The 27,409-nt window shown below is 46.9% G+C and overlaps 1 protein-coding gene across 2 annotated transcripts in view; it reads right to left on the reverse strand.

Moving 5' to 3' along the window:
• The window catches only part of LOC115085728 (CMP-N-acetylneuraminate-beta-galactosamide-alpha-2,3-sialyltransferase 1-like), a 123,351-nt gene that overhangs the window by 10,356 nt on the left and 85,586 nt on the right, over positions 1 to 27,409 (reverse strand). For both annotated transcript variants that reach the window (XM_029592061.1, XM_029592060.1), the window contains exon 7: positions 7,966 to 8,085. In XM_029592061.1, the coding sequence (XP_029447921.1) occupies positions 7,966 to 8,085 (120 nt within the window). The remainder of the gene's footprint in view (positions 1 to 7,965; positions 8,086 to 27,409) is intronic.

Raw genomic sequence — 27,409 nt, forward strand, 5'->3', positions numbered from 1 at the left:
GTATACTAGTATGTGATTTGTAACATACAGCCTATTTTCTAGTAGGAACAAATCATTCTCTTTATATTATTAGTTTAAGTATGGAATTTCCTCCTTAGGCAATGAAATTTCTAGTTTACGACTAAAATTATGTTATTATTACATTTGTAGTTTAACCATAGAACTGGATAATTTCCATTGCAATTCAGTTTTAATGTTATTGTTTGATTAGCTAGTGAATGCTTGTATGAGTATCGTTTACATTAATTAGGAATCTAGAGGGACACACAATTATACACTACACCTGATAAATACCAAGGTTAGTGGTTAGGACACACTTTTAAGTTCCTTTGTTATGGCCCATCGTTGAGGACCGGTTGGTGTGCCACCGTTACCATGGAAGGTGGCACAAGAGGGAAATGATATAATGAAAATTTGGTTCAGAACTTTGGTTCATTTAGCCATTCCCAGAATCCTTAGCAGGCTGCTTCATACTGATACTGCTGAGATACAGTGAACTTCTGACCACCTCAGACTCAAGAATGTGGAAGATCTGGGAAACCTGTAGGCTCTGCAAAGCCTATAATTAAAGGCCAGAAGGTCATCAATGGCAATATCTAAACCATAATACAAGCTTGGTTCTCACAGATTCCTATCTCGACTGACAGAAGCCAGGTGAACTGAAGATTGCAGGTGAACTGGAGATTCCCGGAGGTCAAGACTAATTAAAGGCTTGGAACCAACAATAGAACACAGACTAATCTATTTACAAAACACAGAAGATCACAAGAAAATATAGTGCATCAAAGCAATGCTAAGACAAAGGAACTTTTAAGGTGGGAGGAGGTTGTTTGTCAGGCTAGAAAAGTTCAGTCTATGACACTGTCATATTGCGCAAAGGATCCTCTCACAAGCATTTTCTATGTATGGGTTAAACTATAAAATAACAGCTTGTACTAGAGATGGCAAGACACAGTGTTGCTATGCCCATCTTGAAGGATAGCTCCTGTGCTTCCAAGCAGTGCCTTAGAAATTAAATACACTAGGCCAAGGATGTCAAATTGCAATCAGAGGCCCACAAACCAGTCTGGTTTTCAGGATATCCCTACTGAATAGACATAAATCTTATGTTTTAAATAATGTGTATTGTTTTATTTACATTTTATTTTATAGGTTGCAAACCGCCTTGGTCAGTTTGCTGTATGTGCGGCATAGACAATTTGATAAGTAAATATACAAACAACCAACTAAATAAATAAATCTCATAGTCATATTCGTTAAGGATATCCTGAAAACCAGACTAATCTGCTGCCCTTAGGGCTTGCTATTTATCAGCTCTGTACTAGGCAGAGCCCGGGACTGTCAGCTGAATAGGTCCATGACCCACCAGTGCCTTTATTCACCAAAGTTCAATGGATTTTGATTTCCCTCTGTTAGCTTTCTCCCAGGAGCTTGATCTAGTTTTAGTTTTTGGTATTCCAACAAGCTACTGTGGTGCTTCTATATGTAAGTCCCTTTTAGTATCTTGCTAGAACTCCATGCATTATATCAGAGATGGCAGTGACCTAGTTCCATGTATCCCCTGTTTTGTGTGCATGTTTTTGGTATGTGTCAGCTGAGGGCAGGGGAGGGAATAGGATAGAAAATTCACCTCTAGGATGGAGAGCGTGAAGAGTGCCTCCAGCAGTTTCATGGGTGCAACTGAACAGTGGAGACCTGCAGAATCAATTCCGCCTTTGTTTAGTTCTGGTGACTTGTCTCACACCTGCCAGTCTGCAGTTTGGTCTTAGTTATTGGAGAGGGATCTCAGGGATGTTCCCCATGTGTCTAGAAGTTGCAGTAGTCTAGTAGTGGCAATCATTTCACATGAAGAGACTGACCCATGAGTGTTGCATGGATGTCCAGGTAACAGCTTACTGATTGGACATCTAGGATTGAAGAGGTGAAGGCCTGGGTACAATCTGCTTTGAGTCAGGGCTGAGATGTGGAACTGATTTAAGAAGTGAGTTGTAGTGAAGATTTTTTTCAATTGCTTTGAATTATAATGGGAAGTACATCCTATTCCTGGAGCCCAGTAGGAGCAAGGAGCTGAGAAAACTGAAGAAAGGACAGGATCCTGTTGGGGCTGGGGAAACCAACAACTTCCTGCCCGAGAAGCCAAACTGCAGGCCAGGAGGTGACAGGGAGTAGAACCCAGCCGCTGACCTAATGAAGGAGAAGGATGGGCCACAGGGAGAAGAAAGAGAGCTGTGGAAGCAGAAGGAAAGATGATGAGAGAAGAGAGGTTGGCTAAGCAGGTAAACAGCAGTGTTCAGTCTTGACTGTGACCATTTGTAATAAAAACTGCCTAGGAGAGATGCAGGGGTAGGCTGATATGAGCCAAAGAGAAAAGAGGGAAGCTGTCAGCCTCCAGGTGGGTGATGGCAACCCTTCCCTAGCAACTTAGCAGTGCTGGGGGATGGAAACTTCAGGTTCCTATGAACTGAGTTTAAAAACCTGAATAGTGACAGTGGCGTGCCGAGGGGGGGGGGGGGCAGTGGGGCCAATGCCCCCTGGGTGCAAGGCCATGGGGGGGAGCACTGATGGCCAACTTAGGGAGGCCCAGCAGCCACCGGTAGATCTCATGCAGCCGCTGGTGGACCTCGTCCCATGGGCAGCTGAGCAGGGAAGCATGCTGTTCCTATGCTATGTGCCAGTCACTGTTCCCTCTAAGTTGTGCTCATGCGTGTGGTCACGCACAACTTTTCTCACGGCCGCACACAGCAGGAAGATCGGTGGGGCTGTGATGGAGCTCATTCTAGCTTGGCCCAAAGAAAGCAAGTCTCCTCCAAACCTCCAGGTGCTTCTTCTCTTCCTGAAGCCCCAGAAGAAAAATGTTGCCGGAGTTACATGGAAGGAAGGAGGAGATGCATCAGCACGCATGAAGAGGAGCAGCGTTTGCAACAGGGCCGCTGTGAATCCTACCTCGTGGTGGCCCGAGGAGGCCCACTAGCAGGGCCGCTGCGGATGGCGGGCCACTGTGGAATCCACCTCGTGGCAGCCTGAGAAGATCAGGGCTGCAGCAGAGCACATCCTGCGGCAACCCACGAAGAGAAGTCCCAGAGACGAGAGGGAGGCTGAGGCCCTGAACAGTGTGTGTGTGTGTGTGTGTGTGTGTGTGTGTGAGTGTATGAGAGTGAGTTGAGTATATGTGTGTGAGAGAGAATTGAGAAACTGTGTGTGGGAGTGAGAGTCTGTATGTACAGAGACAGCATGTGGAGCCTCTGTATGTGTGTGACAGACAGCATGTAACAGTGAAAGTCTATGTGTTTGTGTGAGACAGCATGTGAGAGTAAGAGAGCCTGTGTGTGTGTGTTTGAGAGTGTGAGACAGCATGTGAAAGAGCCAGTGTGTATGTATGAGAGAGAGACATGTGAGAGTGAGAGCTGTGTGTGTGAGACTGTATGTGAGATTGAGAGCCTGTGTGTGTATGCTGTGAGGGAGAGAGAGAGCATGTGAGAATGAGAATAAGTGTGTGTTTGAAATGGAAGGGAAGAAGACAGGTATTGTGTTTGTGGCATTGTGGACCCTTGGTCGCAATGGAGATGACTCCGCCCATGGGGAGGAGCCCCATGGGGAATCACTGCGATAGACTGACACAGATAGCAGACACAGTATGGATAGAGTCTTTACTGTACTGCTGTAGATAGATGGTGAAAGCAGGAAGGTAAGGCACTGATCCAAGACATGCCAGTATGTTCAACAGGCTCAGAAGTATAGTCTCACCCAGATGTTCACGATAGGCAGGAGCTCGCAGTGCGGGTAACGGCGCGGCTGGTGGGTGGAGTTGGCGTGCCAGATCGTAGAGATATTCACAGAATGAAGGCATCTTCCTAGTGGTAGAATGGTGGGACTGGAGGTCATTGGTGCAGGATATAAGGTAGATAGGCCCTCGAGGAGCGAGTACCCAATGGTCCAGTATCCTATATCCCGCTCCTCGGGAGTCTTTTCTCTATTCTACATTTCAGGATATTTATTTATTTATTTAGGGCTTTTTTTATACCGACATTCATGATACCAATCATATCATATCGGTTTACAAGAAATAATGGTGCAAATACATTAACATCAACATGAACAATAGGCGAAGAGAGAACAAGTGAACAAAAGTTACAATAAAACAGGGGAACATGAACTGGGAGGAGGAAGAGCCAAAGACATGGCTAACTCAGAAATAAATAATATCTAGTCTCAGAAATAGATAATATCTATTTCTGAGACTGGACCATCGGGTACTCGCTGTAAGATACTGGATATAGGATCTAGGATACTGGATATAGGATACTGGATATAGGATATAGGATACTGGATCCTATATCCAGGATATAGGATACTGTATAGTATCCTATATCCTGGATATAGGATCCAGTATCCTATATCCAGGATATATATATAGGATACAGTATCCTATATCCTATATCCAGTATCCTATATCCTATATTCAGTATCTTATATCCAGGATATAAGGTAGATAGGCCCTCGAGGAGCGAGTACCCGATGGTCCAGTCTCAGAAATAGATATTATCTATTTCTGAGACTAGATATTATTTATTTCTGAGTTAGCCATGTCTTTGGCTCTTCCTCCTCCCAGTTCATGTGCCCCTGTTTTATTGTAACTTTTGTTCACTTGTTCTCTCTTCGCCTATTGTTCATGTTGATGTTAATGTATTTGCACCATTATTTCTTGTAAACCGATATGATATGATTGGTATCATGAATGTCGGTATAAAAAAGCCCTAAATAAATAAATATCCTGAAATGTAGAATAGAGAAAAGACTCCTGAGGAGCGGTTGTCTTAGTTAGTGAGGAACCCCGAAGGGAAGTTGGAAGTGAGAGACCCCCGAGGAGCGGGTATCTAGAGCTTCTACTGGAGCGAGGCCCTTAAAGTGAAAGCAGCGTCTAAGTGTGCAGCTTAGAACAGTCAGAGTAGCAAAGCGAAGTCTTTGCTAACTCAAGGTGGTAGCGGAGGCTAGATATACCCGGAGGTACTGACGTCATGCGGTGGGGTCGCTCCCGAGGTTCCCGCCATGACTTGTATTTGAGCATAGGAGATGTGTGTGCTCGCGCCCTAGGAAGCCACGGGAGTGAGCATGGCGGATGGGGACGCCCATGCTGGTTTTAGAACACCGAGGCCCTCGGCACCGAAGGCAGCCAACTTGCCCAAAGAGAGTGAAAGGGGAAAAAAAGAGGTAAGGCAGAGCGGTTGCAGCTGAGTGCGACCGATGGATGCAACAACAGGTAGAGAGAATTGGCAAAAGACCAAGAAAGGGAACGTGGAAAAAAAGCCTGTGACAAACTGATTACAAAACAAGATCAGACAGCAAAGGTAAAAAACAAAATTGCATTTTTAGTGATTGGCATATGTTATCTTTGGGAATGTGCAAGAGTAACATTTTCTCTATGCTGATCTCGTGATGTAAGAGATCAGCATAGAGGAACTAGAAGCCCCCAAAATTTTAATACTGTGAGGCCTGCACAGAGGAGGCAGCAGAATGGTCTTCAGTGCCAGTAGCAGGAATCAGCGCTTCCCCAATAGCCATGAGGCAGCAGAGGAACAAGAGAGACTCTGAGGTTGCTGGCAAAAGAAAGAGAGGGGGTCTGCTTTCAGTGTGTGCATGTGAATGAATGGGAGTCTGCCTGGGGTGTGTGTGTGTGTGTGTGTGAATGAATGGGTGCCTGCCTGAGGGTGTGTCTGTGTATGAGAATGAAAAAGTGCCTTCCTGAAGTCTGTCTGTATGAGAATGGGTACCTGCCTGGGTGTGTGTGTGTGAGAATGAATTTCTGCCTGCCTGAGGGGCTGTGTATGTGTGGAATGAATGTGTGCATGCCTAGGGGGTGGAGGGGGAGCAGAGGAGAATGAATGGGAACCTGCCTGGGGGGGGGTCTGTGTGTGTGAAAGAGTGAACTGGAGCTTGTGTGTGTATGTGAGAAAGATAGTGAACTGGAGCTTGCCTGGGTGTGTGTGTGTATGTGAAGGAGCCAATAAGAGTGAGAGCTTGAGTATGTGTGCGTATGAGAGAATCCGGGGGAGTATGAGCTTGTGTGTGGGGGTTGGGGGGAGAGAGAGGGTCTTAGAGCCTCAGAGTGTGCCTGTGTTTGTGAGAGAGAGAGGCTGTGAGTGTGTTTAAGAGCATGTATGTGTAAGTAAGTGACAGTGTATGTGTGAGAGAGAATGGACATGCGGGTATGTGTGAGAGAGAGAGGATAAAGTTTGTGCGCCCCCCCCAACCCCCTAATCCTTGACAATCTCAGAATGACTGGAAATCAAGACTTCCCAGGTATGGACAGCAGGGACTTTTTTAAAAACCCTTATTAGTTTTAATTATTAAGTGTTGTTTGATATGTGTCATGTTTTGAAATGTTTAATTGGTGCTTGGAAAATTTTTAAAAAATGTATGTTTTTAATTAATAGAAGTTATTCTATTTGTCAGCAGTTTTAAAGTATTTTGCTAGTATGGTTTTACTGTTATAATTGATTCTTGATTTTATTTGTTTTAAGAGGAATGGAGAAATTACTTACATGATAATTTCATTTTCCTTAGTGTAGACAGATGGACACAGGACCAGTGGGTTATGTGCTCTTCTGCTAGCAGATGGGAGACGGAGTCAAATTTCAAAGCTGACAAGACTCTAGATAGTGACTCTAGACACTCTAGATACTAGAGATGTGAATCTGAACCGGAATAGGTTCCGATTCCGGTTCCGATTCACATCGTTAATTTTTCTTCGTGCGGCCCGATTGCGGTTTTGTTTATCGGCTGCGCCCAAGCCGATAAACAAAAAACCCACCCGACCCTTTAAAATTGATTCCTTAGCTTCCCCCACCCTCCTGAACCCTCCCAAAACTTTTTACAAGTACCTGGTGGTCCAGTGGAAGTCCCGGGAGTGATCTCCTGCTCTTGGGCTGTCGGCTGCCACTAATAAAAATGGCGCCGATTGCCCTTTGCCCTTACCATGTGACAGGGTATCCGTGCCATTGGCTGGCCCCTGTCACATGGTAGGAGCACTGGATGGCCCGTGCCATTTTTAAAGATGGCGCCGGTCGTCCATTACAGGACTACTAAAACCCTGCTTATCCAACCAATTTAAATTATTCTGGGCAATGCTCATTTCTCCTTATATAGGAGACTGTAGCAAATACTCTCCCCAAAGGAATTTGCTTTATGTTTTGTTTTAAAATATTGATTGCCTTCTGATACAAGATAGCCTTTGAAGAGAAAGGGCAACATGGAACTGTTACAGGAAATGAGGAAAGCCTAGAAGCTCCAGCAGGAAAGACTAAACAGATGCCATGGTGAACAGAAAAAGGGGGGGGGGGGGGGGGAGAGAGACACAATGAATAACAAGGCACAAGAACCACCAGTCAGTAAGAGCTATTCCAGTGAGAATATTTGCTTTGTGTACGTGAGACCCTCCCATAATTGGTAAATTTAAAAATGACAAATCTATTTTTACACTGTCTCTCCAAAGTGGAGATGTATAGCCGCCCACTTATCATTCCCATAGGATACAGTTCTGCTAATAGGTGGCCTTGTGCTTGTTTAAGGCACACACTGAAAACGAATCATGGCAGGACTGGGAGCAGAGACAGAAGGGAAGTAGAGCAGCAGCTACAGAAAATGGCGTCTTTCATATGTTAGAAGTGCTATCAAATTCAAAATGGGATAGCCTGTACGACTGAAACAGCTGGTCCTTGTGGCAGAGGAGAACTGAAAGACAGTATCTTGAGTCAACCGAACGGCAAGACAGTATCCAACCAACCATCACGGTACAAACCCTTCCACAAGGTGTTCTCTCATTTAGAAAAGGAAATGTAAAGATGTGAAATGCCCACGATTCATTGCATATCACAGTGGGTAGCCTACTGTCTCTAACTGGCTGGCAAGAAAATTATGTTATCAGATAGCTCATGGGCCAACATAGGCTGAGAAGTTTCAGAGCCGTACCTCATCACACATGTGAAGAGCAAATATCGTCACCAGGATGCCCGTGGATGGGTATTTGCCATGTTCTTGCATCCAAATGTCGGACACGTACTTCATGAAGGTTGGATTAAAGATTATTATCTGCATGAAATGAAAAGGGTTATTGGTTTATCATGCTAGTTACAAATGTGAGGTAGTATCTGAATGAAGCTAAACAGTTTTGTTGAACTAGGAATTTCTGTGAAGTGCTGGTTTTTAGATCAAGAAATATAAAGAGTACCATGCCACCCCACCAAAACCTATTGGTACAGCATTTACTTTTAGGAGGCTAATGAAGGTTTTAAAATGCAAGCTTTTGGTAATCCTAGGGAATTTCAAGTGCTAAAGTAATGTAAAATTGCAGTCGTGATTTTCATTTGGAAATTCTCAGAAGTGCCAGAGTCAATTATGACTTCAGTGTAACAGGGAAGGCTTGATAGTAGCCAGCAGAGACGAAGGCCTGAGCCATGAGTTGGAGAGTCTTCTGGGCATGCTCCCCAGCTCTCCCCCAAAAATCACCCTTGTCATTAAATTCTTTAGTGCTGTTTGATGCAACTGTGGACTTGTGTCCCAGCTTACCTCTCCTCTCAGTCAAGTGAACTACATTCACCATAAAAAAAAATACATAGAAACAACCTGACAAAGCAAAGCTGCCTGTCTACCAGACATATCCACATTATTTATTTATTTATTTATTTATTTATTTATTTGAAGAATTTTTTATACCGATATTAGTAGGGACATCATATCGGTTTACATCATAACTCAAGAGTGGAAAATACAATGAACAGGTATTGGGGGAGGGCTCACAAAGGGACAAGCAACAGAAAGATTAGAGAAGAACAATATGAAGGGCTGTTCAAGAGCCGTTAAACAATAACCTAATGGTGTGGCAACTGTGCCCAGAACTTTGTACAGGGTTCAGTAAGTACTAGTGGGGGGGGGGGGGTCAGGAGGGGCAAGGGGAGGGGGTTATGGAGGGAAGGAGTTATTGGGATAAGCTTGCTTGAAGAGCCAGGTTTTTATCTTGGCCCTGAATTTGGAGAAGCAGGTCTCGAGCCGAAGGTTAGGGGGTAACGAGTTCCAGAGTGTGGGTCTGGCAATGGAGAGGGGTCGATCCCTCGTGGAAGTGAGGTATGCCTTTTTAAGGGAAGGCACGTGGAGGGTCCCATTGTTGGAGGCTCTGGTAGAATGGTTAGATCGTATTGGACGGAAGGGTTCATCAAGCCAATTTGAGTTGTGGGAGTGTATGGTTTTGTGAATCACGGTCAGGGTTTTGTAGAGGATATGCGAGGGGATAGGGAGACAGTGCAGGTTGTTCAGGATGGGGGTGATGTGGTCGTATTTACGGGCGTTAGAGATAGTTCTCGCTACAGCATTCTGTAGCATTTGGAGAGGTTTTAAGGAGGAGTAATCCATTTTTGTTGAGAGGGTGGCTTAAATGACGGTGTGGAAATCGGCAGCGTGAAGTAAGGGTTTTAGTTTTTTCATCACATTGAGTTTGAAAAAGCCTTCCTTAAGTAGTCAGGCCATGGATTTGAAAATGTGGATTACGACTGAACTGTGGTGTTTGGTGCTGCCGTCTATATATCCATACAGCAGTGTTTACTGGAAAGAAAGTGGACTGGCCAGTGAAGAAAATGGAGCTCTGCAAAGGAAGTTCACCAAAATTCCTGAAGCTAGAAGCGAGAACAATTGGTAAAAGCATCCTAACATCTCCCACCGGGATCAATAGACTCAGATGCCTCACCCCTTATAGAAACCATTGCTAAATACATAAACATGGACTTACCTGCCATGATCTTGAGGGACTTCAATCTACATGTCGACGCCTCCTCGATCTCCTCCAACTGCAAATCCTTCTTATCCACACTCCAGGCAATGGGCTTTGAACAAATAGTCAACAAGCCCACCCATAAAGCTGGACACACACTAGACCTCATCTTCCTAAACTCACATCTATCATACACTAACTCTCCAGACTGCACCCCAGTCCCCTGGTCCGACCATTCCCTCATATCAGCAACTCTCAAGACTCGAGGAAACCCCGCTCAACCACAACCTCACTCCACTATCCATCACAGAAGAAAATGTTCCTCCGATATTCTCAGTGAACATCTTTCCAAAGAACTCCCTAACCTTGACACCTCTAACCCCAACTCTGCCCTTCTATCCTGGCGCAATATCACGGAGTCTATAGCCAACAAACTCTGCCCCAAACAGTCGAAAACCATCAATTGGACTCAAAAAAGGATGCAACCTTGGTACTCACCTGAACTTAAACGCATGAAGCAAAACCTCTGACACAAGGAAGACTCTTGGCGGAAGTCCCCCAACTCTACTACGCTGTCCGATTACAAACGAAACATGCATCTTTACAGGATTTCTCTACTACAAGCAAAAAAATACTTTTACGCCAGCAGAATCCATAATATCCAGTACGACGCTAGGGCCCTGTTTTCCTATGTATCCCAACTCACTAAACCCTCTGCTCCTACCATCCCTGACGATCAAGCTCAATCCAAAGCCAATGAACTCGCAATCTTCTTTCAGAATAAAATTGCAAACACCCTAGCGCTGCTCCCTACTAACCCTACACCTCTAACTCTAAACTACGCCACTACAGACTCCCCCAGAGCTACCCTAGAGTCCTTCAAGCCCACCACCCCTCTGGAGATAGAATCAACACTCAAGAAGTTGAAACCATCCAACCACCCGATGGACCACATCCCAACAAAACTTCTGCTCCTCATCCCAGGCACCATCTCCAGATCTCTAGCCAACATCATCAACTGCTCCCTTGCCCAAGGAATTTACCCGGATGACCTTAAAACAGCATCTATTAAACCCCTCTTGAAGAAACCAAACTTGGACACTAATGAGCTCTCCAACTTCAGACCCATATCCAACCTCCCGCTGCTAGCAAAACTGACCGAGAAGGTGGTGAACACACAGCTTTCGGACTACCTTGAGGAACACAAAATCCTATACCCCTCCCAGTATGGCTTTCGCAAGTCATCCAGTACTGAAACCCTCTTCATCTCACTAACAGACCACATCCTCATGGGCCTAGACAAAGGGATTTCATTCCTGCTAGTTTTCTTGGACATATCTGCGGCGTTTGATACCGTGAACCATAGCATCCTCCTCAATCGTCTCTCAGACATCGGATTATCCGGAAACGCCCTCCAATGGTTCAGCTCATTCCTCGATAATAGAAGCTCCAAGATCACTATCAACAATAAAGAATCCCCTAACTTCAAATCCACTCTAGGTGTTCCTCAAGGCTCCTCTCTATCCCCCACCCTCTTTAATATCTATCTATTGCCTCTCTGCCAGCTCCTCACAAACCTTAACCTAATTCACTACTTATATGCTGACGATGTTCAGATCCTGATCCCTATAAAAGAATCCCTTCCAAAGACGCTCTCCTTCTGGGAGGACTGCCTCAAGTCCATCAACCACCTACTCACCAGCCTGAACCTAGTCCTCAATGCAGCCAAAACGGAAATTCTTCTCATCTCCTCCGACCTTTCTACCAGCCATCATCAGACAACCTCTATTCCTCAGACCATTCAAGTTAGAGACTTAGGAGTCACCATTGACAATCATTTAAACCTAAAAAAAATCAATTAACAATATTACAAAGGACTGTTTCTTTAAACTACAAGTTATGAAAAGACTCAAACCCCTCCTCCATCTCCAGGACTTCAGAACGGTCCTCCAGTCAACAATATTTTCCAAAACCGACTACTGCAACACTCGCCTCTTAGGACTCCCGATCTCTGCCACTAGACCACTACAGATGCTCCAGAACTCAGCAGCCAGGATATTAACCAACACTAACCGGAGAACTCACATCACCCCTATACTTAGAAATTTACACTGGTTACCTATTAAATACAGAATTCTGCACAAAGCACTCACCATTATCCACAAATCCATACACAACCAACTTCCTTTAGACCTTCGGTTCCCTCTCAAACTATACACATCTGCAAGACCCATCAGAGTGGCACACAAAGGAACCCTTCAAGTTCCCCCAAATAAATCCACCCGTCTAACCTCCACGAAAGAACGAGCTTTCTCCACAATTGGCCCCATCATCTGGAACAACCTGCCGACCGACATAAGACTGGAACCCTGTCTGACTACCTTCCGAAAAAAACTCAAGACTTGGCTTTTCGTCCAAGCCTTCCCTGAAACCTAACAGTGCAACAGTTTTCGTCATATAGCTCAATAGACTAAATGTCCGACCCAGCCATTGTATATTCATTCGTGTTCATTCTCCAGTTTTTTTCTGTCCTTTGTTTCCTGGCTACTCTAGCCCCCAAGTTTTATTCTCCATGTTATTTGTATCTGTGCCTCGGCCTTCTTGTTATATGGTTCTGTTAAGTTAATCCCCTAAGTTTGATGTAAATCGGCCTGATATGAAACTTGTCATGAAGTTCGGTATAGAAAAATGTTAAATAAATAAATAAATAAATCTCAGAAAGAGCATCCCAAACCAGGCAAAAAGGGAAGAAGAATACCATGAACAAATTATTTATTTTAAAACTATTCCACCCACATGTTTCAGTGTTCACAGCAGGTCACAATGATACCTACACAATATCAGAAGACAGACAATATACAATACTGCAGGCCACAGGGACGGTACTGCACTGGAACAGTAATAGCCCCTGTACCAGAAAAGAAACATGAGGAGGAAGCATCAGTGGGCGAGAGGAAGACGGGCAGGAATTTGAGTGAATGGAATTCCAATTAGACCGGGACAAAACTGGACCCCCAGTGAGCACCAGATCTCTCCCAGCCCTCCCCCCCACTACAGATCAGGGGCTGCAACTTGACTGAATGTTTGACTTTAATATCAAGATCTATGTCATTTGTCCAGGAGTTAATGCTGAAGTCATAACTCCCTCGAGGATGGGGATGGATGGGGGGGCAGAATCTGTCATAATAGGACACCTTTCAAATGGATCCAATTTGCACAATATTTTGATTTTTGAAAACAAAAGTTGTCGTAACCCATTTGTGGATATATAAAGGACACATCTTCACAGGGCATAAAAATACCGCACTTGTACTTCCTGCAACCTTTCCATAAAGATTTTTCTTTGGAATTTTTTCTAATCCAACTCTTACATGCATCACAAGTCCCTTTCTTTATTAAAAGCTAGACTATTGGTTCCAGTAATGCCAGTTCGCAAACCTCCGCTCCCTTCCAAGGTCACCTTCCCATGCCAGCAGAGGGTAAAAGCATGGAGCATGCGGGCAATAAAGGTGCAAGCCTCCTTTCACTCTGCGGAGGGAGGACCAAAACAGTCTTGGTACTAACATTTCTTGGAGAAAAATCGGACCCTCTCCTAAGCCAGGATGCACACCTTTCCAATAAACTGCTCCATAACAGGACACCGAAAGAGAATCTGTAAGAGGTGATATCAGACTGATCAAAGTTAGTTTTACGTGCAGTGAGCCAGCCTTGGTGATTCCAATCCAATGGGACTCGGGATACAGATTGGTCTGCAACACTAGATGGTACCCAAGAGCTAAGTGGTACAGCGGGCATTAGCATTCAAATGGGAACTTTCCAAGAGATAGTGCCAGCTAAAACTGCTTTCTTAATTAGGATCTACTGCTTTATTTGGGGGGGAGGGGTAGAAAAAGGGGTAATTGTATTCAGAAGATGACGATTCTCCCTCCTTTTTCTGTGTTGTGAAAAACTGATGATTTTCAGTAACTGTTGGATGAAAAGAATTGGAGAAATTACTTACCTGATAATTTCGTTTTCCATAGGGTAGCAGATGGACTTAGGACCAATGGGTATAGTGTACTCGTGCTAGCAGTTGGAGACGGATCAGATTTCAATCTGACGTCAGCCCCTAGTACATATACTCCTGCAGGAAGTGCAGTTCCTCAGTTTTCTTTCTTGCAAAGCATTGTGGATATATGTGTGACTGACTGATTGATTAACTTCATCATATGGTTAATTTAACCAACTTGTTAATAACGTTTAAAACTTAACTTGATTAACTTGAACTGGTTGAGTGACTATAGTTGGGACTGCCAGAGTACTCAACTGGAAAGCGTCAACCCCTGGCAGGGTGGATTGCTCTATGTAAGTTAAAATATGGCTTACCCATACTTCATTGAAAAACATGCATATCTGCAGCCAAGGGTGGGATGCTGAGTCCATCTGTCTACACTAAGGAATACAAAATTATCAGGTAAGTAATTTCTCCATTTCCTAGCGTGTAGCAGATGGACTCAGGACCAATGGGATGTATAAAAGCTACTCCCGAACTGGGTGGGAGGCTGCCCATGGCCCATTTAGGATTGCCCTTGCAATGTCGTGTCCTCCTGAATCTGTACATTAAGACGGTAGGATCTGGAGGAGGCATGGATGGAGGAACACATTGTCGCCCTGCAGATCTCGGCAGGTGACAGTATTCTAGTTTCTGCCCCAGACACCACCTGGGCTCTGGTAGAATGGATCTTGATCTGTAGAGGTGGGGGCTTTCCTGCTTCTACGTAGGCCGCCATGATAACTTCCTTGCTCCAGCGGCAATGGTTGCCCGCGAGGCCACTTCCCCTTGCCTCTTCCCACTGTGAAGGACGAAAAGGTGGTCCATCTTTCGTACTGGTTCTGACAATTCCAGGTATCTGGATGGAGGTCTGCAGATGTTGTGATGGCGCAGACTGCGAGCCTCTTCCTACTTCCCCAAGCCGCCCATCGTTGGAGTGAGATGGTTTGGTTAATGTTGAAGTGTGAAAACAACCTTGGGGAGGAATGAGGGAACCATGCGTAGCTGTATGGTCCCGTGGTGAGTCTGAAGGACGGCTCACGGCAGGACCGTGCCTGTAGTTCTGAGATGCGGTGGGCCGAACCCACGGCCAGCAAGAACACTGTCTTTAAGGTTGACAGACGGAGGGGCAGGCCTCGGTCTGAAGGCGGATCCCGCTTAGGGACTCCAAGACAAGGTTGAGGTTCCACAGAGGTACTGGCCACTTCAGGGGTGGCCGAATGTGTTTGATTCCTTTCGGGAAGAGTGGTATATCTGGTTGCGAGGCTATGCTTTCGCCCTGGTTCCTGGAGCCGTAGCATGACAATGCTGCCACCTGTACCTTGATGGAGTTGAGGGGCAGGCCCTTCTATAGACCATTCTATAAGGATTCCAGAATCGCAGCTTTTAGAGGGGCGTGGCTTGACGTTGTGGTCTTCGCACCAGGCCTCAACGACTCTCCTGATCATTATGTACTTTAGAGATGTGGAGAACTAGCGTGCTCGGGGGACGGTATCTATTACTGTCCCCCGAGAGTCCGTTCTTTCTCAGGTGGGCCCTCTCAGTGGTCAGACCGTAAGATAGAATTGCGTTAGGTCCTCGTGAAGAATCGGACCCTGTTGGAGCAGGCCTCTGTGTGGGGACAGGGGTAATGAGTTCCCTGCCCGTAGTCTTCTCATGTCTGTGTACCAGGGTCTTCTGGTACATAGTGCATAGCAGGAGGGAATTTAACTCCTCTTCAGTCTGCTTGGACATTGAAGGAGACAGACAGAAGTCCCTCTCCTTGGGCAAAGCTAAGGAATTTAAACTTTATTTCACTTTATTTCATCCTTATTATAGAAATTAACTGTTTTTGGGTAGTGCTAATATTATCTGTATATTTTTCTAGTTATATATTTCTAGTTATATGATATTGCTGTTTTAAAGTGCTGTTTGTCTAATCAAAAGAGAAAACTACAAAGGAAGGGGAGTGGTTAACAGCTATTGGCAACAGACATAGTGCATAGCAGGGGGGAATTTAACTCCTCTTCAGTCTGCTTGGACATTGAAGGAGACAGACAGAAGTCCCTCTCCTTAGGGATAACCAGAGGAAAAGTTTACATTAGCTAGCCTTACCTGGGGGAAGGTCTGTTCAAAAGCAGCAGATACAGTGTCCAGGGAACAGCCCTGGCCAAGGGTTAACTGTTTAACTCCCTCCCACTCTACCCTCTACCCACCCACCCCTAGGTTTGTATTTCTGATATGGTCTTCCTAAATACATAATTGGCAACAAGATAAATTAGTAAATTGGTATTACCTCAGGTATTAACCACCAAATTACCAAAATGAGGTGTATACAATGTAACTATTGTGGAGCCTTTATTCTCAGGGAAATCATCTGGAAACTTAGGGCTTGCCCCATTTGTTCAAAACTCTCTTCCTTGAAAAAGGAGCTGGCTGAAGTTAAAGCTGAATTAGCTTCAATGAAGAAAGGCTCACCCTCTTTACAATTTTCAGCAATTAATTCCCCATTACCACAGAAAAACCAAAAGTCAAGGATAAAGAGATTTACAGTGGGCTCAGGTAGGATAAGACCCGTGACCCACAGGCACCCATTCTTGATAGCTGTGCAGCCCACAAGTCTACTACCCCCACACTCACACAGGGCATTAATGAACTCAAACAACAAGATTACAGTGGGCTCTGGTAGAATTGAACCTGTGATGCAGAGACACCCCTTCTATCAGGTGCAACAAGTACAAAAAGCCCTCTCTGTAGTAAATACTGAAGAAGCTCTTGAGAAAGTGATTGAAGTGATATCTGAAAAGAAAGAAGAAACCCAATGCATAAAGAAATTCCAGATCCATAACCAAAGGAAAAAGGTCATTGTGCTGGATGAATCTGTCATCAAAGGCACTAATCCCTTCCTTTGCACAAATGCAAAGGGGAAGGGTGAAGAGGACAACAAAACTCAACTAAATTCACAAAAGGAGTCCAGGAACAGCAGTAACCTGAACAAGGAAAGCTGGAAAGCTATGAGCACAAATGCTCGTAGTTTGGGCAATAAAATCCCAGATCTGCAAGCCCTAATGATACAGGCAGACTTAGACATTGTTGCTGTCACGGAGACATGGTTCACGGAATCTCACAATTGGGATACGGCAATACCAGGCTATATCTTGTTAAGAAAGGACAGAGAGGATAAGAAAGGTGGAGGAGTGGCTCTTTATATCAGAAACAATATCCAAGCAACTGAGCTTCAAGGAAGATGGGGCAATGAAGAAGCACTATGGGCTGACCTAAAAAAAGATGGGACATCCATTTTTATCGGAGTGGTTTACAGGCCTCCAAACCAAAAGGAAGAGCTGGACAGAGATCTGGTTGAAGACATCCAAAAGATAGGAAAGAAGGGAGAAGTGGTGATCGTTGGACTTTAATATGCCAGATATAGACTGGAGAATCCCATCTGCAGAATCTAATAATAGTAGAGAAATAGTGGATGCCCTGCAAGTAGCTTTGTTCAAACAAATGGTAATGGAACCCACGAGAGAAGGAGCTATACTCAACTTAGTGCTCACTATGGAGATAATGTCTCTGATGTCCAGGTGGGCGCCCACCTCAGCACCAGTGATCATCAAATGGTATGGTTTAATATCACAAAAAGGATATGGAAAAGAAGCACAAAGACCCGAGTTTTGCAGTTCAAAAACACGGACTTTGATGAAATGGGGAAGTACCTGGAGGAAGAATTAAAAGGCTGGGAGAATGAGAGAGATGTGGATCAACAATGGACCAATCTAACAGGAGCAATTACCAAGGCAACTAATCTATATGTTAGAAAAGTAAGGAAAAGCAAAAGAAAAATGAAACCTATCTGGTTCTCAAAGGAGGTGGCTGACAAAATAAAGGCTAAAAGAACAGCGTTCAAGAAATATAAAAGATCCCAAAGGGAGGAGCACAAAGAAGAATATCTGGTAGAACTGAAGGAGACGAAGAAATTAATCAAGACGGCAAAAAGTCAATCGGAAGAGAGGATTGCCAAGGAGGTAAAGAGAGGTGACAAAACATTTTTCAGATACATTAGTGAAAAGAGAAAAGTTCAAAGTGGTATAGCAAAATTGAAAGATGGAAAGGATCAATGTGTGGAGAGAGACGAAGAAATGGCAGAAATATTAAATGAATACTTCAGTTCTGTGTTCACTAAAGAGGACCCTGGAGAAGGACCATCATTAGTTAACAAGAAACTGGAGGGGAGTGGAGTAGATGTAACTCCATTTACAGTAGAAAATGTATGGGAAGAGCTGGAGAAACTGAAAGTGGACAAAGCCATGGGGCCTGATGAAATTCATCTCAGGATACTGCTGATTATGCCCGGGTTCCATCCCCGGCTTCTCCACCATTACTGAATATACTGATGGTATTTCTGCTAAAGAAAAAATACCAGCTAACACCAGACACATTGAAGGCCAGACTCTGCAGGAAAAAGTTATAAACAACTTTTGCATGACAAGAAGAATCAACAAAGACACAGGATGGAGCAGGAGAAAACTGTTGATGGGTACGAACCAGGCAATCTGCTTTAAGGAATACAAGGGAGAGAGATAAGGGGGAGACAAAACAAACAAAGCAATAATATTTATGGTGTGAAACCTTGCAAGCAGAAAAAACCAGATGCTTTGCTGACTTGGCTAGTTTAAGATATTATTAAGCAGGAGGGCTTAAAGAAAAGGTTGTTGGGGGGTTTTTCCCAAAAGCCAGCGCTGTGCTAAACAATATAATGTAAGTATATTGTTTTAATTGTTTTTATTTTCTGTATGTATCGCTCTCTGTTTGTTTATACACAGTATATGATTTACATTAAAGAATAATAAGATAAAAATTAGAATCAGAGTTGTTCTTTAAAACAATTTTAACTTTGCATTGGGTATTTTCAGAGCTCAGAGATGTGCTGGCGGGTTCGCTGTGTGACCTGTTCAATAGATCCCTAGAAACGGGAGTGGTGCCGAGTGATTGGAGAAGAGAGTTGGTGGTCCCGCTTCACAAGAGTGGGAACAGAGAAGAGGCTGGTAACTACAGACCGGTTAGCCTCACTTCGGTGGTGGGAAAAGTAATGGAGTCAATGTTGAAAGAGAGAATAATGAACTATCTACAGTCGGGAGAATTGATGGACCAGAGGCAGCATGGATTCACCAGGGGAAGATCCTGTCAGACAAATCTGATTGACTTTTTTGACTGGGTAACCAAGGAATTGGATCAAGGAAGAGCACTTGATGTCATCTACTTGGATTTCAGCAAAGCTTTTGATACGGTCCCGCACAGGAGATTGGTAAATAAAATGAGAAGCTTAGGAATGAGTGCCGAGGTGGTGGCCTGGATTGTAAACTGGTTGACGGACAGAAGACAATGTGTGATGGTAAATGGAACTCTCTCTGAAGAGAGAGCGGTTTTAAGCGGTGTACCGCAAGGATCCGTGTTGGGACCGGTCCTGTTCAATATCTTTGTGAGCGATATTACGGACGGGATAGAAGGTAAGGTTTGTCTTTTTGCAGATGACACTAAGATCTGCAACAGAGTGGACACGCCGGAAGGAGTGGAGAGAATGAGACGAGATTTAAGGAAGCTGGAAGAGTGGTCGAAGATATGGCAGCTGAGATTCAATACCAAGAAGTGCAGAGTCATGCATATGGGGAGTGGAAATCCGAATGAACTGTATTCGATGGGGGGGGGAAAGGCTGATGTGCATGGAGCAGGAGAGAGACCTTGGGGTGATAGTGTCTAATGATCTGAAGTCGGCAAAACAATGTGACAAGGCGATAGCTAAAGCCAGAAGAATGCTGGGCTGCATAGAGAGAGGGATATCGGGTAAGAAAAGGGAAGTGATTATCCCCTTGTACAGGTCCTTGGTGAGGCCTCACCTGGAGTACTGTGTTCAGTTCTGGAGACCGTATCTCCGAAGAGACAGAGACAAGATGGAGGCGGTCCAGAGAAGGGCGACCAAAAGGGTGAATGGTCTTCATCAAATGACTTATGAGGAGAGATTGAAGAATCTAAATATGTACACCCTGGAGGAAAGGAGGAGCAGAGGTGACATGATACAGACTTTCAGATACTTGCAAGGTTTTAATGATCCAAAGACAGCGACAAACCTTTTCCGTCGGAAAAAAATCAGCAGAACCAGGGGTCACGATTTGAAGCTCCAGGGAGGAAGACTCAGAACCAATGTAAGGAAGTATTTCTTCATGGAGAGGGTGGTGGATGCCGGGAATGCCCTTCCGGAAGAAGTGGTGAAGACCAGATCTGTGAAGGACTTCAAAGGGGTGTGGGATAAACACTGTGGATCCATAAAGTCTAGAGGACGTGAATGAAGAGTGGGTGGTTCGCGGGAATGACGGCTACTGCCTAGAGATAATACCCTTATTCAATAAAGATACATACGGTTAATGCGACTCCAACATTGCTCTAAGCTTCAACGGCAAGAGGAAACGTGGAAAAAATTTGCATTCACAAAAAAAGCGGGGAGTAGCTTGCTTGTTACGGCGGTTACTACCCCAAACCAAATAAGCCTGGTACTTCACGTTCAATGCATATCCAGCATAGCTCTCTGCTTCAACGGCATGGGAGAAAGACTGATACATCACGCATATCCAGCATAGCTCTCTGCTTCAACGGCAGGGGAGAAAGTCTCATAGTTAACTTTCAATGCATATTCAGCATAACTTTCTGCTTCAACGGCAGGGGAGAAAGTCAGATACTTCACTTTCAATGCATATCCAGCATAGCTCTCTGCTTCAACGGCATGGGAGAAAGACTGATACATCACGCATATCCAGCATAGCTCTCTGCTTCAACGGGAGGGGAGAAAGTCTCATAGTTAACTTTCAATGCATATTCAGTATAACTCTCTGCTTCAACGGCAGGGGAGAAAGTCTCATAGTTAACTTTCAATGCATATTCAGCATAACTCTCTGCTTCAACGGCAGGGGAGAAAGTCAGATACTTCACTTTCAATGCATATCCAGCATAACTCTCTGCTTCAACGGCAGGGGGAATGAAGAAAAGTAGATCTATATACAGAAAAAAACCAACAAGGTCTGAATTATTTAGTCTTGGTAAACAAATAAACATGGGTATAGCTTGCTTATTGCAACAGTTATTACCCCTAACTAATTAAGCTAGATATTTCACTTAGAGGCAGTTCCAACACTGCTCTCTACATTAATGGTGGGGGTAGAAGGGAAATAGAATCAAAAGGTTACTAAGAGCCAAGAGTAACAGATAAGGTCCATCAGGTCTAGAGGACGTGTATAAAGAGGAGGCAGCAAAACACTGCACAGAGCGGCAGTAGCCACAGAGGCATTCACGGAGTGGGATGCCAGTGGCCAGTGGTTGGTGTTCCACCTTCACGGAGCGGAAGGATGGAGGGCTGCCATCTCCAAATTAAAAAACAAAACAAAACCCAGGGGAGGGTAAGAGTATGTAAAATTAATGGAGAGTTCAAAGGCTATAGGTATTAGGGATGTGCAGACCAAAAGTTTATGTTCATAAGTCCATAAGTCGAAAGGGGGGGTCATTTGCGGTCAATATGGACATATGGAGAATTCCATAAGTTGAGTCTATGTCCATATGTGCAAATAAAAATTTAAACCCCTCACCCTCCTTAATCCCCCCCCCCCAAGACTTACCAAAACTCCCTGGTGGTCCAGCGGGGTGAGGACGCCATTTCTGAAGTCCTTTGCAAGGAGCACGTGACGTCGGCGCCACGTCGGAGTGACGCGGCGTCACGTGATTCCCCCCGGGTTCGCTCCGGGACCCTCGTTCGACCCAAAAGGAACTTTTGGCCAGCTTGGGGGGGCCTCAACTTTTGGGTCCCGGGGGGAATCACGTGACGCCGCGTCACTCCGACGTGGCGCCGACGTCACGTGCTCCTTGCAAAGGAATTCATAAATGGCGTGCTGACCCCGCTGGACCACCAGGGAGTTTTGGTAAGTCTTTGGGGGGGGGATTAAGGAAGGTGAGGGGTTTAAATTTTTATTTTGGATCAACAATCGCGATTTCCAACGTATTCAACATAGCTATGTTGAATAAGTTGGAAATCCGATCGTTTTCGTCTCATCACTTTTTTAAGTTAAAAAAAAAAAAAAAGTAGCGTTTTACATTTAAGTTCAAAACAAATGCACACCCCTAATAGGTATTACCAATTATTAGGCTTATTCAATATTTGTTGATAGTTAATGTGGCTTTCAATGCATACTTCACTTTCAATGCATACACAGCATAGCTCTCTGCTTCAACAGCAGAGGAGAAGAAAAACATATTGGGGTAGATTTTCAGACGAGCGCCAACAGCCTACTTTTGTTTGCGCTCCAGGCGCAAACAAAAGTACGCTGGATTTTAGTAGATACGCGCGTAGTCGCGCGTATCGGCTAAAATCCTGGATCGGCGCGCGCAAGGCTATCGATTTCGTATAGCCTGCGCGCGCCGAGCCGCGCAGCCTACCCCCGTTCCCTCCTAGGCCGCTCCGAAATCGGAGCGGCCTAGAAGGGAACTTTCCTTTGCCCTCCCCTCACCTTCCCCTTCCTTCCCCTACCTAACCCACCCGCCCGGCCCTGTCTAAACCCCCATCCTACCTTTGTCGGGGGATTTACGCCTCCCAGAGGGAGGCGTAAATCCCCGCGCGCCAGCGGGCCTCCTGCGCGCCGGGCCGCGACCTGGGGGCGGGTACGGAGGGCGCGGCCACGCCCCCGTGCCGTAGCCATGCCCCCGTACCCGCCCTCAAAACGCTGCCGACACGCCCCCGAAACGCCGCGACGACCGGGCCCGCCCCCCGACACGCCCCCGACACGCCCCCCTCGGAGAACCCCGGGACTTACGCGAGTCCCGGGGCTCTGCGCGCGCCGGGAGGCCTATGTAAAATAGGCTTCCCGGCGCGCAGGGCTCTGCTCGCGTAAATCCGCCCGGTTTTGGGCGGATTTACGCGAGCAGGGCTCTGAAAATCCGCCCCATTTCACACATATCCAGCATAGCTCTCTGCTTCAACGGCAGGGGAGAAGAAAAACAACCAATAAGGGCTGAATAACATAGTCTGGGTAAACAAATAAGTATGGGTGTAGCTTGCTTATTGCGGCGGTTACTACCCCTAACTAATCAAGCTTGATATTTCACTTGGATGCAGCTCCATCACTGCTCTCTACATTAATGGTGGGGGTGAAAGGGAAATTGAACCAAAGGTTACTAAGAGCCAAGAGAAACAGATAAGTATGACAAAAAAGATGTGTGAAGTTTGCTGGGCAGACTGGATGGGCCGATTGGTCTTCTTCTGCCGTCATTTCTATGTTTCTATGTTTCTTGGTCAATCCGGGGCCACCAGAAGAACTAGTCCCCTGTGTTGCTGTATCTTGTGAATAATTGCGCACAGCAAGGGCCCCGGTGGGAAGGCGTATAGCCGGTTCCCCGGAGGTTAGGTCTGTACCAGGGCCTCGATCCCCTGGGGCTGCAGATCCCGCCTGTGGCTGAGATATCTGAGCGTTGGACCTGCCTGTCAGAGGGTCCATGTCTGGGGACTCCCACCAAATCCCTATCACCTGTAAGGCTGTGGATGACAGCTTCCTTTCTCCTGGGTTTAGACTTTCTTTGCTGAAGGGGTCTTCCTTTGCCGGCGATGTGGACGATGAGGATCTCCTGGAGATTTGTTTCTGCTCATGCCATCAGAGGGTCTAATTCTAGGAGCCCCTGTTGGCTTCTGGTTCCGCCCTGTCGTTTGATGCAGGCCACCGTCGTGGCTTGTCGGACATCACTCTGCCCGCTTTGTCTCGGGACGTGTGTGTGAACCACAGGCAGGTTAATCTAACTGCCCACGCTTTTAGGCGGTTGGTGTCCCATCCCGCTTCTTCTGCGTTCTACTGCCCTTGGGCGGTTAACTCTTCGCCGTGTGCTCCCCACCCGTGTGGGCTGGCATCTGTGGTGAGCAGGGTCAAGATTGTGGAGGATAGCCTTGATCCTCGGCTCATGTGGTGGTTCTGCAGCCACCACCGTAGCTGGGTCCGGGATCTGCCTGGAAATGGTAGACTTGCGTTGTAGTTCTGGGATCGTGGACTCCGCCACGATAGAAGTGAGCGTTGTAGGGATCTCAAGTGGGCTAGCGGCCATGGCGCCACTTCCAGCGTGGACACCATTAGCCCAAGGCCTTGTAGTCCCATGCTGTGGGATGAAGGATGCTCAGTAAGGTCTGAAGCCAGTTCTGCAGCTTTGATCGCCTCGTGGGGTTCATGCGGACCTTGTCTTCCTTGGTGTCAAATCGGACTCCTAGGTATTCAAGCGACTGTGAGGCTGTAGGGGGCATTGGCCACCTATCCTAGGCTTTCCAGGAGTGTTATGTTTCTGCTGGTTGCTCGATGGCTTTCCTCCGGAGACTTTGCCCTGATCAGCCAATCGTCCCGGTTGGACTGAAGGAGGATTCCTTCCTTCCTGAGTGTTGCTGCCAACACTACTTTCACCATGGTGAACGTCCGGGGTGCAGGCTGACCTGAAGGGTAGTGTCCGGAACTGATAGTGATGATTCAGGACCTTGAAGCGTAGGAGCGCTGGTGTTCCTGATGAATTGGGATGTGTAAGTAGGCCTCCGACAGGTCCAGGGATGTGATGAACTCTCCCGATTGAATTGTCTGTATGACGGATCGCAGGGTTTCCATGCGGAAGTGGGGGATTATGCGTCCATGCAAGTCCATATGCAAGTATCTTACTATCGGGCCGATACAGTACAGTGCGCTCCACCAGGCGGTTGACCGACTTGAGGTCCAGGATGGGCCTGAATATAAATGGAGTAATGTTCAGTATTCCTGGCCCGTGTAGGTACTGGAGTTATGGCCTCGGGGGCCAGAAGCCTGTTCAGTGTAGCTTCCACTGCCACCCTCTTGCGGAGGACATGGCAAGGGGATTCTGTGAACTTGTCCGGAGGGGTTCGAAAGAAGTCCAGGTAGTACCCCTCTCGGAAGATGGCTAGGACCCACTTGTCCGAAGTTATCTCGACCCGTCTGCTGTAGACCAGGGTTAATCTGCCCCCTATGGCTACTTCCCCTGGATGGGTCGGCTGATTCTCATTGTGGGGTGCGGCCGAGGCCTGTACCCGAGTTGGCTCCCCTCTTGATGTGCTTGTTCCGGAAGGACTGGTTCCTGCCCGTAGGGTGGGACGCTTGAAAATTGCTCTTGTGAGGGCTGAAGCGCTGTGAACTTCTGTCCCTGGTGACATGGGGGAAGGGACGTTTCCCTTTGTCTTGTCTTCCAGCATGTGCGGTAATGGGGGGGGGGGGGGGGGGGGGGTCGCCCCGTTTGTTGGCCAGTTTTTCTAGTTTGCTACCGAACAGGAAGGATCCCCTGAAGGGTGTCCTCGTGAGGCTCATTCTGGGGGAGGCGTCAGCCAATCGGATTCGAGCCAGAGCTGTCTGCTGGCTGCCACTGTGGACGAGACTCCTCTGGCCGCTGTGCGCGCTAGATCGGAAGCTGTGCCAGTGAGAGAAGATAGTGCTGAATTCAATGTCTTCTCCCGAGGTGTTATTCCTGGCTTGTGATAAGCAGGCACGTGACGCCACGGTACAGCAGGCCGCAAACTGTAGGACCGAGCTGCAACTTTGAATGAGAGCTTGGGTATGGCTTTCAGTCGCTGGTCATGTATATCCTGAGTGCCGCTACTCCCTCCACTGGGTGGTAGTGCGCATAACGATTGTGCAGACTATGGTGTCCACTCAAGGGTATGCCAGGAGCTCCTTGGTTGCCGGGTCCAGGGGGGTACATGGCAGGCAAGGCTCGACATCGACCCCCATTGCATGAGGATTCCGGAGCATTCTCCTCTAGGGCAATTAGCTGTTGTGTCGTCCGTGGGCGAGGAAGTGGCGCGACGTCTGGCGTAGACCCTCCCTCAGGGGGTGTTCAGGTTCCCCCGAGGTGCTTTGGCCCGGGATAGTGAGTTCCTTTAGGCATTGGGATGTCAGGGCCAGGGGCTCCTCCTTCGTGAAGGAGCGTCTCATGTTCGGTGGCTTTGTCCCCGGGAGGGGGTCCCCCCTTCCAGGGGCTTGGGTTCATCTTCAGAGAGGTCCGTGTCCCCGTCGTTGGGACTTCTGGACAGTGAACTTATGCCTAGGCCTCAAGGGCCCTGGGGCATGAGGGTCCTCCAGTGTCACACGTGGCTGTTACGCCCCGGGTTTCAGCTGCCTATTTAACCCAGGCGAGAATCCCCTTGGGCAACTCCACCCCAGAGCCTTCTGGGAGAGACGTCAGCCAATCAGATTCCAAACCAGAGCCTCGCTTCTGGGTCTGGGTTGAGGGATGCCGGGCCCTGCTAGTTCCAGGGCGCCCCCTGAGGAGCTAGCACTGGGCCCTAGGTGGGACTGGTCCTGACCTGGATGTCTCAGGGCCTCTTTACCATGTGCTCCAAGGGCGTCGGCTTCCTCGCTCTGTGCAACTCTGAGCTGGCATGCTGGGCAGAGGCCTTAAGCTTTTGTTCCTGTTTCTGGAGGAGCCATGTATATGGACGCGTAAGCTTTTGTGCGCTCCAGTGCGTCAGAAATGTGCGTGCATATGTGCGCCCGGCCGAAGATATGCGCTTTGTTCTGTGCGCGTAACTTGTGCGCGGAGGCTTTATGTGCGCCTAAGCTTAGGCGCACATGTAACTTTGTGCGCTTAGCTCTATTTGTGCGCTCGGCTCGGACGGCGGGCAGTGCGGCGAACAGGCAGACAATATGGCGACCTCCTCGGAGGGTCTCCACGTGGGCAGACCCTGGAAACAGCCGGGGCCTAGCCCTGCTAGGGCAGATCAACCCGGTGGCACTGGTTCCGATCGACCTGTGCTCCTCCTCGATCCTCGGAGACCAGTTTAAGTAGAAGATGTACGCCTTACCTTGTCTTCGGCACTTCCCGGTTTTGCCCCGGGTGGTCTCCGGCTGCGGGGGGAGAGGGTAAATACCTTCACCGCCGAGCTCGAGGGGGTGCACCTGCTGCCTCTCAGCCGCGCCCGAACTCCTCTCGCTCGGGGGCTAAGTCCGCGCCGTGATTCGGCCCCCGGACTGAGGCTGCCTCTATGCCGTGCCCGAACTCCTCTCGCTCGGGTGCTAGGTCCCTGCCTCGATTCGGCCACTGGACCGAGGCTCTCACCTCCGAGGGACCACGGAAATCACCTCGGGAAACTCAACTGGGGGAAGGACCCGAGGGTATCACCGCAGGAGTGCGGGGCTCGTCTTCATGTAGGATTTTTCTTCAAATTTCTTTAGATTTGGCCTAACACTCTGAGAGCATGCAGATAGCTCCTAACTGCTTTGGAGACGGAAAAATACAGAGGAACTGCACTTCCTGCAGGGCTATATGTACTAGGGGCTGACGTCAGATTGAAATCTGATCTGTCTCCAACTGCTAGCACGAGTATACTATACCCATTGGTCCTGAGTCCATCTGCTACACGCTAGGAAATTATCTTTTTCTCTTTGCTGCCCAAGACTCTGTTTTCCAAAATGCCAGTGCCAATTTTAATTTCAGTCTGATATGTGTTAACCTAGCATTGTTATCTAACTCCTTTGCACAACAATGAAACTTTTTCTTCATGTTAAACATTTCGAGCTGGGCAATTGCTTTCCTTTCCTCATCAGCCAGTTACTGTTTGTTCTAACTGCTGAACAATT

The sequence above is a fragment of the Rhinatrema bivittatum genome, chromosome 2, assembly GCF_901001135.1.
Source record: "Rhinatrema bivittatum chromosome 2, aRhiBiv1.1, whole genome shotgun sequence".
In the NCBI taxonomy this organism is placed as follows: domain Eukaryota; kingdom Metazoa; phylum Chordata; class Amphibia; order Gymnophiona; family Rhinatrematidae; genus Rhinatrema; species Rhinatrema bivittatum.